The sequence below is a fragment of the Triturus cristatus genome, chromosome 2_2 (assembly GCF_964204655.1).
Source record: "Triturus cristatus chromosome 2_2, aTriCri1.1, whole genome shotgun sequence".
Classification (NCBI taxonomy): domain Eukaryota; kingdom Metazoa; phylum Chordata; class Amphibia; order Caudata; family Salamandridae; genus Triturus; species Triturus cristatus.
In genome coordinates this window covers 58,249,734-58,269,880 of record NC_140582.1, presented here as the reverse complement: position 1 = coordinate 58,269,880, position 20,147 = coordinate 58,249,734, and the positions used below count along the sequence as shown (strand labels likewise).

General features: G+C 44.0%; 1 protein-coding gene across 2 annotated transcripts in view; it reads right to left on the bottom strand.

Annotated features, from left to right (window-relative positions):
• NUP54 (nucleoporin 54) overlaps positions 1 to 20,147 on the bottom strand; it is a 381,989-nt gene that overhangs the window by 7,538 nt on the left and 354,304 nt on the right. For both annotated transcript variants that reach the window (XM_085640977.1, XM_085640976.1), the window contains exons 9-11: positions 14,749 to 14,842; positions 4,256 to 4,363; positions 3,889 to 4,008 (exon numbers count right to left, since the gene is read on the bottom strand). In XM_085640977.1, coding sequence (XP_085497103.1) covers positions 3,889 to 4,008; positions 4,256 to 4,363; positions 14,749 to 14,842 — 322 coding nt within the window. The remainder of the gene's footprint in view (positions 1 to 3,888; positions 4,009 to 4,255; positions 4,364 to 14,748; positions 14,843 to 20,147) is intronic.

The window sequence follows — 20,147 nt, the reverse complement described above, 5'->3', positions numbered from 1 at the left end:
GGGCTCAGGTATCACAGTGCTTGGGAAAGTGGGGAAACCTTTGGTACTTTTCTTGAACCAGGGCGGTCGGCTGCAGAGGTGTTCTGAGGCGTCAGGTTTTCATCACCAGAGACACTGTCGATAGATGGGGCCTGCACAAAGAGGCAGCATCAGTGGGTCCACTGTGGGCAAACTGAAGATGGGCTTAGTCTGTGGAGGGTCGGGGGACCACGCTGGCACCATCGTCCCACTTCAACTCAGACTAGGGGGCATGGGTACAGTGGTGCTATCCAGTGTTGGGTTTGCAGTGGTCCAGAGCCCAAACACTTCTTTTGGAGTGCCTGCAGGAGAGAAACTCTGCTACTCCACAGGAGTTCCTAGGTCTCTGGTGAAGGCAGGCAGTCTTCCTAGGCTGTTGGAGGCACAGCAGCTACAGGAAGAGACAACTTTAGCTCAATCTGGTGGGAACAGCAGACAGGCCGACAGGGTTGGCGCCAAGTCAGTTACTTCTCCACAGTTCTTGCTTCTTGTGGCTCTTCCGTGTCCTTTTTAGGTTGGCCGGAATCTGATTTCCTGATGGCAGGGGCACCCGGTAAATACTAGATTTAGGGGAGTTTATAGTAGTAGCCAATGGGCTAATTACCCCTGGGGTCACTGCGCCCCTTATATGACCACTTTCTGTGGGAAGTGGGCAAAACCCTGCCCCAGAGTTCCTAATTCTGCTATCACCAAGATGTCAAACTTAAATTTTGGATCCACATCAGGTAGCCCACCTTGGTGGAATGGATGTGAGTATGATGGAGTGGTTCAGTTAAGAGTGGGGGTGTAAATTTGTCTAAATTGCATATATATTTGGAAATGGTTCCTTGTGTCTCAATGATTGAGAAGTAGGTTTTTATATATGAAATGAAATATCATTGGTTGTACTACATTGTATAGTAACGCAAATAGAATTGTACAGCACAGTATATATTGTTTGTATTCACTTTTTCTATTGCGCACAAAATATATAAAGAAATTAAAAATCAAGATAAGACCAATTGATAACAATCACGAAATAAATAAACGTAATTGATGAAGGAATCATGGTCTCATCTCAGATTTGTTCGTAAAATGGACAACTTTGAAAGCTAATCATGACCCCATAGGAAGCAATAGAGGTCGAATGAGACCGTATACTGTAATTCTTGTAAAATCAGTGTGGGTTTATTAATACAAGGTGTTAGATATCGAACACCATAGGTTTCAGTCAAGCCATTATGTTGCTGGGAAACCTGTGTTGACCAGTGCTCAGTGCATACTTTAAGATGGCTTCCCTGCTAACTTCTAATGTCTAGGAATAGAACTAGACATCACAGGTGCATATCTGCTCATGCATAAAATATAATGCACCTTTCCTTAGGGCTCAAAGGCTTGTCATGTCAATAGCAGTCTGTATGAAATTTGTGTGTGGGTCCCTAAGGGTGGCATAAGATATGATGCAGTCCTTTGGGACCCTGTTTAGCACTCATGCCCAAAGTACCTGGGGTACCATTTACTAGGGATTACAGTGGTATTAAAGTCCTTTGCTAATTGTAGCACAATTAGACAACATCTTGATTTGGAGAAGGAACACTGGCACTGGACACTGAGGTCTGGTTATCAGGCCTAAGTGCACTGTCAGAGTCGAAAATCAGCATCTAGTAGCCAAAAAGTGGGGAGATAACTGCAATAAAAGCCCAGGTTCTGACAGCTTGGGGATGTGTATGAACAACCACCAATGGAAGAGAATTTTACGGACAAAGCCATTAATTCAGCAAAAAACACTTTTTCAATTTCATTAAGATCTGCACAAATGCTCCTCAAGATCTAGCACATTTTGGATAAATCAGAATCCCGGTTGTTAGACATGGCATTCTTGGCGCGGCTTTCCACCTAACGTTTTGCCTTCAGACCTCTTGTTTTTGCAGGCTTAGTATGCTGCACACTTTAACACTGATAACCACTGTTAAAGTGTTTGTGCTCTCTCCTTAAAACAGGTTAGATTGGCTTATACCGAATTTGCATATTTAATTTACTTGCAAGTACCTAGTAAAGGGGCACTACTGGTGTCCAGGGACTGTAAATTAAATGCCACTAGTAAGCCTGCAGCACTGATTGTGCCACCCACTTAAGGAGCACTGTAAACATGTCTCGGGACTGCTACTGCAGACTTTGTGTGCAAACTGCCATTTCAACCAGCCAAAATAAACCCTTTGTCAGGGCCAATCCTTCCTTTTTAATACATAGAAATCACCCTTAGGGTAGGCCCTGGACAGCCCAGAGGGCAGGCAGGGTGCAATGCATTTAAAAAGTAGGAAATGTCCTGGTAGAGAAAGACTCACATTTTTTCACTACTGCAAGGCCTAACTCTCCATAGGATAACATTGGAGTGAGCTTATTACATTTTATAAGTAAAATTTCCAAATGGGAACAGATGGCCAGTTAATGTTTGGGGAATCTGGAACTGCAATTTAAAATACTAGCTTATGATGAAGTCGAATTTAGAATTACAACTTTGAAAATGCCATTTTTTAGAAAGTTGGCATTTTTTGCCTTATCCATTTGGTCCCTGCAACCTTTGTCTGGGGCACATGTCTGGGGGAAGCTCACAGGTAGGCTTTGTGTGTTCCTCCTAGACAGCTACACACACACTGGGGAGCTTGAATAGGTTGTGTCCTGTTTCCACACAAGGGCTGCATATCCCCTCTAGTTAGTCTGGACAGAGGCCAGGGTGCCTGTGCACTTTAAAAGCATGCCTCTAGAAGCTTCTTCCCACTTCAAAGGCACAAATGGGTATAAATATAGGACCTCAGACATCAACTCTTCAGTACACTTCTAGACCTGAGGCCACTCTGTCAGGAAGAAGGACTGTTGTGGTGCTGAAAGGACTGCCACCATGCCGGACTGCTGCACCTAAGGAACTGCTGCCCTGGTGTGCTGCCCTGTTGCTCTCTTGCCTGGGTGAGATAAGAACTGGACCTGCAACATCACCCCTGAACCCAGGACACTAGAGTGATTACAAGGGATAATCTGCTGGCCTCCAGATCTGAGCCTCAATGACATAAAAGGTCCCATAACATCCTGTACCAGCACCTGTACCCAGCTTAAGTGAGCTCCTGACCCCCAAGTGTGCCGCTCAGTTCCTAGACCCTTGGTGTGGCTCAGAGAGCTGTATATTTATATTTTAGAGGTCTTTGCAACCACAAACGGGCCCATGTGCACAAAGACCTCAGCACTTGCACAGCGATTCAGCATGAAGCTCCGGCAGCCACCTCTTTGTGCTCCAGCATCGACTGCTAGTTGGGACCGCCAACTCAAAATTCCAGTGACACACGCCCACGACGACTGCAGGATCTTCACACACCACTGGGATCCTCCTGTGATGCGCTCCCTGCAGCCCTCTCCTTCACAAACAGGACTCTTGGCATAGATTTGAGAAGGTAACTTCAGTAAGCCTAACCTGGTGACTGTAGCCAACTTGCGCCCCATCACGGTCAGCCTTAAAGTATTACTTTAACCTGATCCAGCTTCACAAGATAGCAGCGATTGGCGCTTTCTGGTGCTCTTTTACACTTAAATCTTTAAAACTTCATAACTCCGGTTCAACTAGTTGGATTATTGTCATTTTGGTCTTGTTTTATTTATGTAATTCTGCTCTATTTTTCCAACATGGTGTGTTTTTCACTTTATTACTATTTGAACTGTTTCCCAAATACTTTACAGATTGACTAAAAGATAAGCTTGACTGCTCCGTGCCAAGCTACCGGGGAAAGGTTAATTTGGGATTGGCTTGAGCCTTACCCTGACAATGATTGTGGTTGCTCCTTGACCGAGGCTCACACCCCAGTAAACCAGCAATTCAATTTCTCACACCAGTCAATGTCTCACCTTAAACTGAGTAGGTGCATTGAGTTCACACTGAATTGTGTCCAATTGCACTCGAAGCTGTTCCTCATCAGCCTGAATGGCATAACCGCTTTTTCTTTGAATCTCTTGTTTAATCAAAACCTGCAAATGATGAAAAATAAATGGTCAAACAAACATTAAAGTAACCAGACTTCTTAAAGTTCTTATGAGGTACATTTTACATGGAGTCAGGGATGGAATGACAACATTTGTAAATCAAAAGTCAACGTCCAAAAGTGCTACAAAGAAACAGTTTAATACTTTAACATATTCCATTCGACATAAAAATTTAGTCACAAAGATTAACATGCAAAGCAAACTTAAATATAGACACAATTTCTGTTCTTACCAGAAGTGCTCTATGTGAAAGGTCCATCAGTTTCCTTTTATACTGCGCAATTTTTGCCATTGTTGTAGCCTGGTTTTTCTGCAACTCACTGATATCTTCGGATATAATCTGTAGAAAAAGATAATTACAACCTGAACAAATCATTTGCTTCAACTTTAATCTCTATAAAAACCATCTCCAAAAGGTATTCCTTGCGAAAAAATTATACTGTGCAATCCTGGCCTCTAGGTGATGGAGTAAAGGAACACAAAAAACGAATGAAAGTGGCATCCACCGTTTTCCTAATTATGCAATGGGTACTATTCTTAATTGTATGCATGCTTTCAAATGGTTTTCTATTGTCAAGTTAAACATCGTGCAGATCAACTTTCTTACCAATTTAAAAAAGGATTACTGTAGCTCACAACTTCTGTGCTATGAAGTCACTGCAGGAATCAAACATCGTTTTTGAAATTAAAAATACAAAGGAAAAATACAAAACACTCCTCCTGGCTTTGGGTCACGGCCTGTAAGTGCTGCAAACGATATTTCATTGAAAGAATTTGTACTTTACCATATTTGTCTTGGAAGACAGACAGAGATACATCATTAAGTGTTCAACATCTCATTTTCTTTTCTTGAATTAATGACATACTGCCTCATTTGTACACCTGTCATGTACATTACATATGCTTACAGGCTCCTTGAAGAATAAAAAAACGTAAAGGGGTGATGCCATTCACAGGGGAGAAATTCTGGTTACAGAAAAAAAAAAAAAAAAAAATCAAAATGATGTGAAATCCAAAAGGTATGCTGTTGAAAAGTGCTTTTTTGACATGGTCACCCCCACTTTTTGCCTGGTATTTGATGCGATTTAGACTGGAAGTGCACTGGGTTCCTGCTAACCTGGTCCCCAGTGCCAGATCTCTTTCCTAAAATGGTACAATTGTTTCCCCAGTTGGCAATACCTTTAGCACCCCCTGTAAGTCCCTAGTAAATGATACCCCTGGTACCTAGGGGCTGAGGTACTAGAGAGGGCCCATAAGGGCTGCAGCACAAAGTGTGCCACCCGAAGGGACCCCTCACCAGACCCATACAAGACTGCCATTGGAGGCTGCGTGTTTTGGTGCAGACAAAAGTGAAAACATGACATGATACACATCCCTGTGTGCCATGTTCCCCAACACAGCATACAGTATTTGTAAGTCAACCCTACAGCAGGCCTTCCAGCCCTAAGAAAGGGTGCTTTATATTAAATGTGAGGGCACACCTGTCTGAGCAGATACGCCCCTGTGCTGGTCAGTTCCATTACAGCCAATGCAAGCGAACTGGGAAGTCATTTTAGAACATGTGCTGGGAACTGGAGAAAACGAGTTCCCCAGCTACAGGATGACTTCACTGAAAATAGGGATGTTTGGTATCAAACAGCTTGTATTAATAAAACCACACTGATTCCAGTGTTTGGTTTATTAATACATGCCCCCAGAGAGCACACTAGAGGTACCCCCTGAAAACTTACCAACCTCTGGTGTGTTGACTGACTGATTTCTGCCAGCCACCAGAGAAGTGTGTCTGAAACCAAAGGGTGAGAGTCTTTGCTCTCAGGAGGTCAGAAACAAAGCCTGCTCAGGAAAAGGGTGTGACACCCCCCTCCCACAGGATGGCCTGCTGATTAGCATTCCCAGGTAGGCAAGATTCAAAGAAGCTACCGCCTCTGCAATGCAAAATCTACTCCCTTCACCTCCCGGCTCCCATTGTCTAGATCCTTTTGGCACCTAGACAGGTTGAAAATTAGCTAGTCAGGTAGACGTGCCCACCCCCAGGCTAGTACTACCTCAAAGGTGATCTAAGCTGATGTACAAAAAGAACAATTGATGGACAGAATGCAGAACAATGTCATACATTCACCCCAGTACAGAGATCTGGGCCTAAATACATATTTTTTTGCTTCCCATGCCATTCCAGTTTGAACCCAGCCATTTGCAAATCAGTCTTGACTCTGCTCCCAATGGGAACAGTCCAGCCCGAACTGGACTGCCAGGCCAGGTCCTGATGTGGGCACGACTTTTCAGAAGTGGCCTTCTTGGTGTCGGCAAATGTAGAACTCTGGGACAGGATTATGCAACCTTCCAACAGAAAGTGGCCATATATGGGGTGTAGTGACTCTCCTAAATTCAGTATTTAGGGGAGCCCATGGAAAGAAGCAAATGGAGGTGAAAAGTCACACAGAGCAAGGTAAGAAGACCCAGCAACTGACCTGGTGCTAACCCTGTCGGCCTACCTGTTGATTTCGACAATTGCGCTAAAGGACTACTTGTCCTGCAGCTGCTGTGTCTCCGAAGCCTGGGAGACCTGCCAGCCCTTCACCCAGAAACCAAGAACTTACTTTAAGTAGTGGACCTGCTTCCCTGCATTCTGTAGGCTCAGGAGAAGACTTCAAGACCGCAAAAACAATAGGCCTGATGACACCACTGCACCCTTGTCTCAAGCCCGAGTTGAAGTGGGCGAACGGTGCCAGTGTGGTTCCCCAGAGCTCCAGAGACCGAGTCCACTGTGGTTTCGCCTCTAATGGACTCTCAGACTACACCTGCAGCCTCTGCATTCAGTCCCCCTCTACCAACAGTTTCCCAGTAAAGAAAACTCGACACCTAAAGACATCTCTGTTCTCATCACCCCTGGACCATAGAGAAGAGGACCAAAGGTGTCCCTACATCCCCAAGCATCGGGAGGCCTGGGCACCCCCGTCCCCCCCACCGTTGGTTTAGCACGATTGGACTCCCAGTCAAAGTCTGCAGCCTCTTTACGCGAAGACTGATCTCTAAAGACCAACATTGGACACCGACATAGTTTTGCACCGCTGCAACTGTCCGCCCTAGTACCGCTGGGGGTGTTCTGCAGGTGCTGCCTTGGACCTTGCCCACCACTTGCCTTAAGTCCAGGAGATTGGTCCCGTAAGTCGATGTACTGTACCTAAATTCTGCACTTGCTTTTCCTCCCATAGGATAACATTGCAACTACTGAAAATTGCAGTGTCGACTTTATCTATACAAAAGTATTTCTCTTAAAAAATTTACTTACCTGAACAAATGGATTCTGGTGCCTAAATATCTATAAAGATACCTTGTATTTATATAAATTGATGTGGATCTCCTTATCGAGTTGTGTGCATCATTTATTGACTAGTGTGTGTATTTGCAGATGTCTACCACTTCTCTTAGAAAAGCCTAAGGTTGCTCAACCACATTACACCCTAGAAGAGCACCTTGGGATTGCTAGAGAAAGCCCCTGCCCCCTCATAGGGGAACCCTGGACTATTTGCACAATTTATCTCATTTTAATATATCATATAAAGAGCCAGCTTCCTACATTGGTGGTGCAGCGGTGGGATACAAGACTTGACATCTGCTGTACCACTTGGTTAATAAGGGATTTCACTAAGGAATCCAAAATTGTCATTAGTTAAAACTATTTTTTTTCTGATTCCAAATTTGTCCTATATTGTTTTAAACTAGCTGATAGATCCTTGTATATAGTCCCTCAATAAAACTGCTTAGAATGTAAAAAGTATTTTAGTAAGTTAGGCATTTAGAAAGTAGCATTTTTTGTAGTTCTCTAAAAAGGTCCCAAGTATATTAAAACCAGGTCTGAGCCAGGTACCTCTCAGGAGCTCAACCAGGGACCCAACAAATACCTTAAGTTGGACAGACTTAAGACCCTCTTCCAAGCATGGAACCTCACCATGGGGCCTAGAATCCATGATGGCTCATCTGCAGAAGTTGCTTGCAAAAAATGCTTGGACCATGTCTGAGGTAGAAGCCCCGCTTGGAGAAGGGGTAGAGGATGCTGAAGTGGATATAGTTGATGATGATTCCAGCAGCAATCCTACAGAAAGCAACACCACTGGGAGTACTATTAGTAGTAACCCAGAAGAAATAGAGAGTGAAGATACCGATCTTCAGAAACTAGTCAATAGGATAGCATTAAGGGCTAAACTCCTGGCATAAAAAAAGGAAAGAGTTGAGATGGGCCTAGGACCCATCTCTGGTAGCAGCAAAATCAAATAGGGAGAAGGATGAAGCTTTCAACCCTAAAATACCCAAAGGGATTGTCCCCAAATACACAGAGGGTGATATCATCACCAAATAGTTTAAAGCCTTTGAAAGGGCTTATAAAACGAGGCAGCTCAACAGGAAGTATTGGGCCTCTCTTTTCTGGTAGCTGTTCTCAGGCAATTGTAGGGATAGGCTCTTGACACTGAATGAGGCAGATGGGGTGTCCTATGACCTCATTAAGGACACCCTGATTGAGGGCTTTGGACTCACCACTGAAGAATACAGGATCAGGCTCAGGGAAACCCATAAACCCCAGAGCCAGACCTGGGTAGATTTTGTAGACTTTTCTGTGAAGACATTGGGTGGCTGGTTAAAAGGGAACAATGTGCAAGACTATGGTGGGCTTCATAAGCTTATTATGAAAGTGCATCTGTTGAGTAATTATGTTCCTGAGAAATTACATCAGTACCTGGTAGCCCTAGGTATACTTTCTCCTCAAGGATTGGGGAACAAAGCAGACCACTGGGTCAAGACAAGGGTAACCAAAACAACTCATGGTAGGGTGACCAAGAGAAAGGGGTTGCCAAGTTCCCCTCTCACCCAAAGGGAAAGATGATGATCAGTCAAAGGATAAAAGCAAAGCGTCTTCAATAGGCTCCTAAAAACCAGTTCAGGAGGGTGGGCCCCAAAACAATAAACAGAAGAAGGGTGGCTACCAGAGTAAGAACTGGGATCCGCAGAAGGCTTGGTGCCATAATTGTAAAGCAACTGGGCATCGAAGTGGAGACCTTAGCTGATCCAACAAAAAGAACTCCGCTAGTGCACCTTCAGTAAATGCAGTGGTAAGTCTCCAGATGGGATCCCAAGTGAGCCCTGAACACGTCAGAGAGAACCTTAGTCTCAGAGGGTGGGGTGGATTTGCTGCCCTGGCTGTCTGGCACATTAACATGGAGAAATACAGACAACAGCCTCATATAAATGGGATCAGGTTTTAAGCACTGTGGGATACAGGTGAAAGTGGCACTGTGAAGACTGAGAAAACAATATCCCCAGGACAGTATCTGGCTGGTGAGACATTCACAGTCATAAGTGCTGACAACCACAATAAGGTCCAGCCCATGGCAACTGTGTTGTTAGAAGGAGGAGGGATTACTGACCAAAAGAAGGTGGCGGTATCCTCTGCAATTCCTGTAGCTTGTCTGTTGGCAAATGTCAGCATGGGCTGAGGTCGAAAGAAAGACCCATGCAGCTATGCTGGGTATACTTGAATGGGTGTGTGTGTGTGTGTGTATAAACAAGACCACAATGCAAAGCCCAGGGTGAAAAATAAGAGATGGAGCCTGGATTAATGGCCAAACCTTCCAAGAGAAAAGGCAAAAAGACTGGGAAACCAGCTTCTGAAAAGACACAAGCTCAGGTCCCCTGTCCCGCGGAAGGAGACCAGTCCGCCCCAGAGGGAACTGAGCTTCACGAACTTGGGCCTTAAAAGGCAAAGCTCCTGGGCTCAGGGGGCTCTCTTGTGAAGATCTGTGCCAAGGACAGAGGACCTGTCCCACTATTGAAAACCCACTATTGAAAACACGAGACAGCAAGCTGTTGATCAGGAAAAGGGAGATGTCAGTGGCTCCCACAGAACCTATTGGGAAGAGGGACTCCTCAAACACTGAGGACAGAGTCCCCAATCCGGGTGCCACTAGGGGAGTGGGAGTGCCTCAGCAGTATAGAGAGTTCCTGCTCGCCCTGAACCATATTCCCCCCTCCTACCCCCAGCTGTGCATCTTGGATGGGCCAAAAACTAGAGTAATTTAGTCACCAACTTCTACTGGCCAGGTATGCCCCAGAAGGTGGAGTTTTGAAACTCCTGTGCCACCTGTCATGCCAGTGGTAAGAAAGGTGGCCACTCAAAGGCCCCCCTAGTTCCATTTCTAGTGGTTGGGGATTTCTTTGAAATGGTAGGGGGTTTACATTGTTGGTCCCCGTGACTCTCCGTCTGCATCTGGGGACAGACATATTGGTAGTACTGGATCATGTTACCAGGTGCCCGGAATACATTTCCCTTAGAACTACCACTGCTCCTTCAGTGGCTAGGGCCCTCATTGGTATCTTTACCAGGGTGGGTTTTCCTAAGGAGGTGGTGTCAGAGGTACAAACTTCATGTCTGGTTACCTAAAACACATGTGTGCAGAATAAGTTCACAATGCAAATAGCAAAAGGGACCCCCTGCAACAAATCAGAGTTCCTGAGGCTCGGGAAGGAACTAACAATAGTGCAAATCCTCAAGAAACTACTATGTCTGCATTAAACAAACAATTATTGATAATGAAAGGGCTCTAAACTGCATGAATATAGAAAAGTACCAAAATATTTTATTAGTCAATAATTAAGTCAACATAACATATGTATATAAACAATCAACTTAAAACACAAAATCCATACATTCACTCCTCTCATTTGCCCCCACACTGATCCACACCTTCTCATATCAGTCATACATACAAAGAACTTTACATTATGATCATTTCAATTCATTACATATCTTGTAATTCTGTAGTTGTACACATTAATGTAAACACATTAAATGACAGTAAAAAATATGCACGTTTTTACGCAGTTTCTGAATATGATTCCAAAGCAATGTAAAAACATCACACATATTCAAATAGTGATAATTTGCTTGAAGTTAGTAAATATCCAGTGGCTAGAATTCTGAATTCACTCGAATCCTCTCTACGCACATTTCAGCCAGACTGCCTCTCTCAGTAGGGCAACACTCCTTTGATATAATATAAATATCACCTAAAAATATACAATAGAACTTTTGCGAGCCCTACAACTCAAAGTAAACTTATTCCTAATGATGTATGTAACCCATAACGAAGACACTAGATTCTTCCCAATTACCAATCTCTGTGCAGAACAGTCACCTTCCTTAAAATCTCAGAAATAAACCCTGTGTCCAAGTAACATATAGAGATTGATAGACTAACGTCCCCAAAAGCATTAATACTGGTGCACTTAGAGAAAACATTGTTTAAAATGTGATAAAGAACAAAAAACAGGAGAAAGAATAACCAAAGATATATGCCTGTGTCCCTCGAAAAGAGAAAACCGACCTGCTTCTTGCTCACAGGAATATTTCATGTGATTATCGGTGCAGTAAGACTGAAAAGAATATATAGAATACAAATCAAGCAAGAAAGATGTATGGATATATTACACACTATATATGAAAGCCTATAAACTGATATAAGAACTTAAGAGAATAGGGGGCGGCCGCCCATCTTCCACATACCTTAATGGACAATCTTTCTATGTCCCTCAAGTCTGTCAGCGGCATGTGGCACGTTAGCACAATACAGACTGGGTGGAATCTGCTCCTAAAAACGGAGGCCTAAATCTGTGACTTAATCCCTGTATGGACCAAGGTCCTCCCTGTAAGTTGCCAATCGACTATGTTAAAAAGGTCATCCCTCTACTGGTCTTGAACTTTATTTTGGGGGGGCGACCGGTCAGTAATAATAAGTATGAGAATTTCGGTGCAATCCTCTTAGCTATGGTATTTTACATATGAAAGACCAAAAAGGCCGGGTTCATTTACCATGTCAGCTGGCAATATACAACGCAAATTAATAATCATGGACACGAAGCCATTCCAGATCCATCACGTCCCCAATTTGGTCTGAAAGTTTTTCAGGCCCGAGCATTTTCCTAATAAGCTCCTTGACATCGATATCGGCGAAGGACAAGAAGTGATGAAACTGGACGAAAGACTAGGCAAGACACAATGAGATTGTTCGGACAGCAAAGTCCCCTGACCCCGAGCGATGTGCGGGAGCCATATTGGAGGGGAAACTGGAAATGGCGGTGAGAATCCAGACAGAAACACTAGGGTGGTCCTAATCTCCATGATCTACAAGGAACTTTTTGATATAAAAGGCTAACTGGCATGACCCTTAGATCACAATGTTCAAAAAGAAGTTATAGGTGGGCGCAACCTATTATCTATGAGGACCCGATTCTGAATAACATATAATGCGAAACTTAGTAGCCAGTATGAGAGGATAGACCACTCCTCAAAAGATAGACAGCACGGGGTCAAAGGGAAGATCTAAAAGGCCTGAATTAACCTGCATTATATCGATTGGCATTCTCCCAAGGAATTTCATTATTTAACCCTTGATTGTGTGCCAACAGGGTAAAAATCGAAAATACGTCCATTCTCATACTTCCCTTTCTTTCATATCTCTGTGGGGTCACATCCCTCTTTGGTCATAATTTTTTCAAGGAGGACCCATCCAATTTCTTCGGCTGTTACCTTGTTGGTGCGAATAGCTGAACTATGTTCTGCGAGTCGAATAGCTATTGGACAACCTGTTTCTCCCACATAGCCTAAGTCACAAGGATATAGAAGTAAGTAAACTACATACTTAGTTTTGCAGTTGTTGAAAGTTTTCAGGTGTACTGTATGTTTATTTAGAGGAAAGCTGGCTATCTCCATGGCCAAATTACAAGCCTTGCATGTATTACATTAGAAGTTTACTATGATGGGATTGTCTCCCATAATAGAAGATTGTGCCAAGATGGTCTCATTAGGCAATCTAGAAAGTACTACCAGATCTTTGAGGCTCTTGTTCCATCTATGGGCGAACATGGGTCTAGGAATTTTCTTTTTGTCCAGCGCCCTCATTCAGAATGTGCCAATGGGCACAAATGATCTGTCAGACCTTCTCATTAAGAGCAGAGTGTCAAATGATACATACCAGTTTCTCATTTCCAGACCGCTGAATGTTATGTAGGAGATGGTCTCTGTCAAAGAAGTGTGCACTCTTGAATGCTTCCCGTACCAAACACCTCTGGTACCCTCTTGAAATGAATTTTTCTTTCATATTATTAGCTCTCAAGTCGTAATCAGATAAATGTATACAATTCTTTCACAGCCGTTAGGAATTGTCCAACGGGAATGCCTTATTTTTGGGCTCTCGGATGGAAGCTATCGAAGTGGAGTAATGAATTTCTAGCAGTCGGGTTTACATATAGATCCACCTCCAGCACGCCAATATTATGTTGTATCAAAATGTCCAGAAACTCTACCTGCTTGGGACTCCTGTGTGCTGTGAATTTGATATTGAGGTTACACAGGTTCAAACACTCATGAACTCCTCTAATGCATCCAGGGTCGCAGTCCAAATTAAAAAGATGTTGTCAATTAATCTAACCCAATGGGTTACAGCTTCAAAAAAGACCCAGATACCAACCCAGATACAGGGGCCACTTCCAACAAAACAACAATCAATATTCGGCTACCAGAAATGGCCAATATTGGAAGCCTTAACACAAATTCCCATCTTTAACCAGTCTGGCAAAGGAATGGGACCAGCTGTGGATTCTTTATAATCTAAAGGTTTATCGTTTGTCCCCAACACTAAACCAAATATGTTTGAACTTTAAGATGTCATGGCATTATTTAAGAAAATCAGACTCAAGACTTAAAAAGCCAAATACAAGCCTTTTACAGGCCCAAAAGTGTATGAAGCCAGGTGTCCTGGGATTTGAAATAACCTGAGGAAAATTGAAAATGTTAGTAAAAATTCTCAATAAGGTAATGAAAACTGGAATTGGTCTCGGATTACATTTTATCAAGTGGGTACAGGCTCTACCAAGTAGTGCACCATTGACAGTATACCCACATCCCCTTTTCTCATTTTAGTACTTTTAAGGATCATATATTATTTAATGTATCCGGATAATAAGCCTGGCATATTCTGAAAAGGTTGTGCACTTTAAATATTATACAACATTACGCCATGTGAACCCACAAAATATGGAATCATGCATTTAGAGCACAATAATTTTTACCCATCCACCAGCTCCAGAGATGCAGTTTTTCAATTAATTCAAGACACCAAAATGTGAACTACATTCTGAACGCATCCCTGGATACCATTACATTAAAACAAAATTTGGAACAAGTGTCTTATTAGTGCATTTGTTAACTGTAATCAAAGAAAATTACAAAAAAGACGAGAACCACCAAGATAAAGATATTAGGAACCAAACTAATGTGTGGGGACTGCAGTCCCCTTTCTTTATGCTTTACAAAGTATTGTAATGTATTGTTTTTATAAAGTGCTTACTACCCCTGATGAGGTAGTTACATGGGACTTTTTTTTTTTTTTTTTTAAACCATGAGCATTTTTCAGTTTCATAAAAATATACTCACTTTGTCCAGTTTGAAAGACTGGCCAGCACATTAGATCCAACAATGCCAATTTTGTATTTTAACCGCACCAATTTGGGACTTTAAATCTAGGACAATATCAGGATAACCGAAAGATAATAATTTGAATGACTGTCTATTTTAAGCACATAGAAGTTGCAACAATGTATGTGCAGGTTACCCACAGTAGATTTGAAATCCCTCACACCCATTATCCTAGTTTTATGTGTTGCTGTGTCTCTTACATCTAATCTAGTTTGATGCTGTTTCGTCATCTGGTCTTGAACCTTCAGTCTTCTCAAAAGCTCACGGAAACCCACCATTGGGACTGGAATGAGCCTATGTAAAAAGAGGAAAATAGAAAATTAAACAGGACTGAGTTGCACAATTGCAAAATAGGTTCTAGCTCATTAATCCGTTGATCAATTTTACATTTTCAATTCTGAGTAACAGTCAAGCAATCAATACAGAGAGGTCAAAATTTAGAACGTAATAATGAACAACTCAAGACCAATTTGTATCTAGTTCAGTGGTTCTTAACCTTTTGGCTGATGTGGACACTAATCTAATCATTATTGAAATCTGGGGACGTCAACTGAGTTATTACTGGAAGCCAGGCACCCTGGCTTAAGCAATTTGGATGATTTGAAGCTCAATACAATACACAAAAATAGAGAAAGAAGCATTCATCATCCAAAACACAAAATAAGAAATATTTTAATGGGCAAACATATACATATATTGCTTTGAATAAGTGGTCTGTATGTGATATATATATATATATATGACTATGTGATCGAGGCCGCAGGTCGGCGGCCGAAACGCGTTATGTGGACCATTCTTGGCATGTACTGAACGTTGAATACAGAGTCACAGACCCAAAGTTTCGTGGCTGGAACTTCTTTATTTTTAAGCCATATGACGCGTTTCGGGCATACAACGTACCCTTGATCACATGTGGAAACGCAGTCCGCTTTCTGTTTTTATATCTTTGCATACAAATCACCTGTGTTGAACATAGAAAAAACACCATCTGTCTTGACATTTTTAAGGAAGTACGAAGGCTGATTGTACGTCATTAGAATTGTCTTGCCATTTTTATGTCACCGCTATGATCGAACGGTAAACGTAATCGAATACACTTAAATGTATATAGTGTAAATTGTTGTCACAATCATGATGTTGCATAAGTGAATCTCATTTGTATAAATACATAAATCCTTGAGTTAAATAGTAATAAAAACTGTTGGATAAAATCATGGTTAGTTGAAAACCAAAATTAAATAATATAAATACATATAAATATATATACATATATTGAATATGCTACTTACCAGTATGCATCTGTTCTTGGCATGTAGGGCTGCTGACATTCATATCTGTGCATAGATCGCCGCCTAGTGTTGGGTCCGGATGTTTGCACGTTGTTGTCCTGGAAGAGTCTTCGAAGTATCACGAGATAGGTGACTCCTCCCCTGGACCACAGTGCGCATGGGCATCCTCTCCATCCTCAGATTGTTTTTCGCCATTGTGGCAGTGATGGAGTAGATACAGTAAGTGATGACCATGCTATACAGTAATTCTGAGTGCTGCAGCCGCTACAGGCGCCAGGGAGGAGGGTGGGCGATATGAATGTCAGCAGCCCTACATGCCAAGAACAGATGCATACTGGTAAGTAGCATATTCAGTTCGAGGCATGTGGGCTGCTGATATCATATCTGTGCATAGAATACATAGCAGTACCTCCTATTAGCGGCGGCTACCCGTGCCAGCTGCAGCAGTCTGAAAAAGAGTTTTGAGAACAGCCTGTCCTACAGCTGCCTGCTGTTTTGAGTGTACATCTACACAGTAGTGTTTGGTAAATGTATATACAGTGGACCATGTGGCTGCTCTACATATTTCCTGTAAAGGAATGTTTCCTAGGAAAGCCATGGACGCCCCGAACTTTCGTGTTGAGTGGGCTCGTGGGGGAATCGTTAATGTGCGTTTTACTTTGTGATAGCAAATTTGAATACATTTAACGATCCATCTGGCTATACCTGCTTTGGAAATGGCGTTGCCCTTGTGTTGTGGAGAAAAGGCAACGAAAAGTTGTTTCGTCTTCCTAAAGACCTTAGTCCTGTCTATATAGTACATGAGGGCTCGTTTTACATCTAGTGTATGGAGCATTCTCTCTGCGACATTTTGTGGGTTTTGAAAGAAAACAGGCAGTTCAATAGTTTGATTCATGTGGAACTGCGATATCACCTTGGGCATGAATTTGGGATTGGTACGTAGTGCAACCCTGTTTGCGTGAACCTGTATGAATGGCTCTTGAATGGTTAGTGCCTGGAGTTCACTAACTCTTCTTAACGAAGTGATTGCCACTAGGAAAGCTACTTTCCAGGTGAGGAATTGAATCTCACATGAATGGAGAGGTTCGAAGGGTGGACCCATCAGTCTGGTGAGGACCAAGAAGGCTTTGATGGCAGGCACTCTGAATAAAGAGAGGTGCTGCCTGTTTTGGAGATAGGCTGCTATTGCGGTTAAATGGACACGTATTGAGGTGTATGCCAGATTGCATCGGTATAGGTGTAAGAGGTAACAGATAATGTTTTGAATGGATGCGTCCAGCGGGTTAATGTCATTGTTGGTACAATAAATGACAAACCTTTTCCATTTAGCCGCATAGCAATCTCTGGTAGTGGGTCTCCTGGCCTCCTTAATGATGTCCATACAGTCAGGTGGTAGGTTTAGGTAGTCAAAGTCTAAGACTTCAGGAGCCAGATTGCCAGGTTCAGCTGTTGCAGATCTGGGTGCTGAATCTCGCCATTGTTCTGCGTCAAAAGTGCGGGTTTGATCCGCAGCCTTTGATGCGGCACCACGGAAAGTTCTAGAAAGGTGGTGTACCATGGTTGGCGCGCCCATGTGGGAGCAACTAGGATGAGTGTCAGTGAGTGTTGTCGCAGTTTGCGTGCCACTAGAGGTATTAATGGCGCTGGGGGAAAAGCGTACGCAAATCTGCCGGACCAGTTCATCCATATCGCATTGCCCGGAGACTGTGGATGTGGGAACCTGGCGGCAAAGCTTTGGCATTTTGCGTTTTCGTTTGTGGCGAATAGGTCTATGTCTGGATGACCCCACTGTTGGAAGTACGGTTGGAGAACTGACGGATGTAGCTCCCACTCGTGCATCTGGTGGCTGTGTCTGCTGAGCAGATCCGCCATCTGGTTGTCCTTGCCGGGGAGGTGTTCCGCCATGAGGAATATGTTCCTCTGAATGGCCCACTTCCACATGCTCTGAGCCAGATGAGACAACTGTGGAGAGTGTGTTCCTCCTGCTTCTGTATGTAGTACATGGCAGTCATGTTGTCCGTCCGGATCAACACGACTTTGTTGCACAAGTGTACTTTGAAGGCCTTCATGGCTAGGAAGATTGCCATCAGTTCCAGAACGTTGATGTGCATCTTCTTTTGTTGCGTTGTCCATAGTCCCTGCACTGTGTAAGTGAGTACATGAGCTCCCCAACCCTGGAGAGAGGCGTCCGCTGTCAGTGTTATTTGTGGAACAGGCTCTTGGAACGGTCGGCCCTTGCAAAGGTTTTGTGGATTCCACCAATGCAGAGAGTTGTATGCCCGACCGCTCACCAACACTAGGTCTTTTAGTTGCCCGTGAGCTTGATTCCATTGATGTGCTAAGCACTCCTGAAGCGGGCGCATATGTAGTCTCGCGTGCGGGACTATGAAAATGCAGGAGGCCATCATGCCTATCAACTGCATAAACACCCGCGCAGGAAGGGAGTGTTGAGGTTTGAACTTCGAGATCAGCAGTTGCATGCTGTTGATCCTCACTAAATTTGGCTGAGCTGTGGCTGCCAGAGTGTTTATGGTCGCGCCTAGGTACTGTTGTACGTGGGCGGGTTGGAGATGTGATTTTGGGTAATTTAGTGAGAATCCCAGACTGTGAAGAAGGTGAATGGTGAGGGACATGTGGTTGGCACATTGCTAGGCTGACTTTGCTTGAACAAGCCAGTCGTTCAGGTAAGGGAAGACGTGAATGTGTTGTCTTCGGAGATGTGCCGCCACTGTTGCTAGGCACTTGGTAAAGACCCTGGGTGCTGTTGTTACTCCGAAGGGGAGAACTTTGAACTGGTAGTGCTGCCCCTGAATAGTGAACCGGAGATATTTCCTGTGTGAAGGGTGTATGGGGATGTGGAAATACGCATCCTTTAGGTCCAGTGTTGCTAGGAAGTCTCCCTGACTGAGTAGCGGGAGAACCTGCTGTAGGGTGAGCATATGGAAATGCTCTGAGAGAATGTAGTGGTTGAGGGGTCTCAGGTCTAGTATAGGTCTGAGCGACCCGTCCTTCTTTGGGATTAAGAAGTACAGAGAGTACACCCCTGCCCCCTGCTGGTTGACGGGCACGACCTCTATTGCACCTTTTTGCAGCATACTTAGCACTTCCTGCTGCAATAATGCAAAGTGCTCTACGGACATAGGACGGTGCTTTGGCGGTATGTTGGGTGGAGTGGAGGTTAGTTCGAGACAGTAACCGTGTTGTATGATGTCCCTGACCCACCTGTCTGTGGTGATGGTTTTCCACGTGAACAGGAAACGCTGGAGTCTCCCCCCGACAGGTGTTATGTGGTCGGGGGGGAAGGGAGAGGGCGTCACTGTTTGTTTTTGGGTGAGGACCTGGTGTTGCCGTAACCACGTCCTCTGCCCTTGGTGCTGGAGCCACGATATCCACCTCTGTTGGTTTTATCGTAGGTACTCTGTGTGCCCCCTTTAGTGTATTGCTGCTGTGACCCCTGGCCTCTAGCTGCTCCTCTATTCCCGGGGCGACGAAAGGAGCCACTACGAAATTGCTGCGTCTTCAGAGCCCCCATTAATTTCGCAGTGTCAGTGTCTTTTTTAATTTTCTCGAGGGTAGTGTCAACTTCAGGGCCGAATAAGTAGTCGGGGTTGACCGGTTGATTTAAGATGTTGTTCTGAATCTCCGGCTTGAAGCCTGAGATTCTCAACCATGCGTGTCGTCTTAACATGACGCTGGTGTTGATTGCCCTTGCCGCTGTGTCGGCAGCATCCAGGGCGCACTTGATGGATGCATTGGTAAGGAGTTGTCCCTCTCTGATGAGGAGCTCTGCTGCCTCTTTGTATTCGTCTGGCAAATGTTGGAGTAGTGACTCTAGTGTGTCGTAGTGGGAACGATCATAACGGGCCAGGAGTGCCTGTGTGTTGGCAATGCGCCAGATGTTTGCTGCTTGCGCTGCAATCCTTTTGCCCGATGTCTCCAGCACTTTGGACTCCTTGTCTGGGGGAGGAGCATCACCTGTTGTCTGCGAATGGGCTCGTTTGCGAGCGTTAGCAACTACCATGGAGTCCAAAGGTAACTGACCCCTAATGTACATAGGGTCTCCGGGTGCAGGCTTGTATTTTTTTTTCAATCCTGGGGTTTAGCACCCGCGCCCTGGTTGTTTCCTTAAAGATGTCTTTTGCAGGTTTGAGAACCCCTTTTAACATGGGCAGAGTCTTGACAGTTCTTTCAGAAGAGGCGAAAGTGTCCACCAGGAAGTCTTCCTCGACAGTGTCAGAGTGGAGTTCTACTCCATGATTGGCAGCAGCCCGTTCTATGAGGGCATTGAAGGCAGCAGTGTCGTCTGTGGG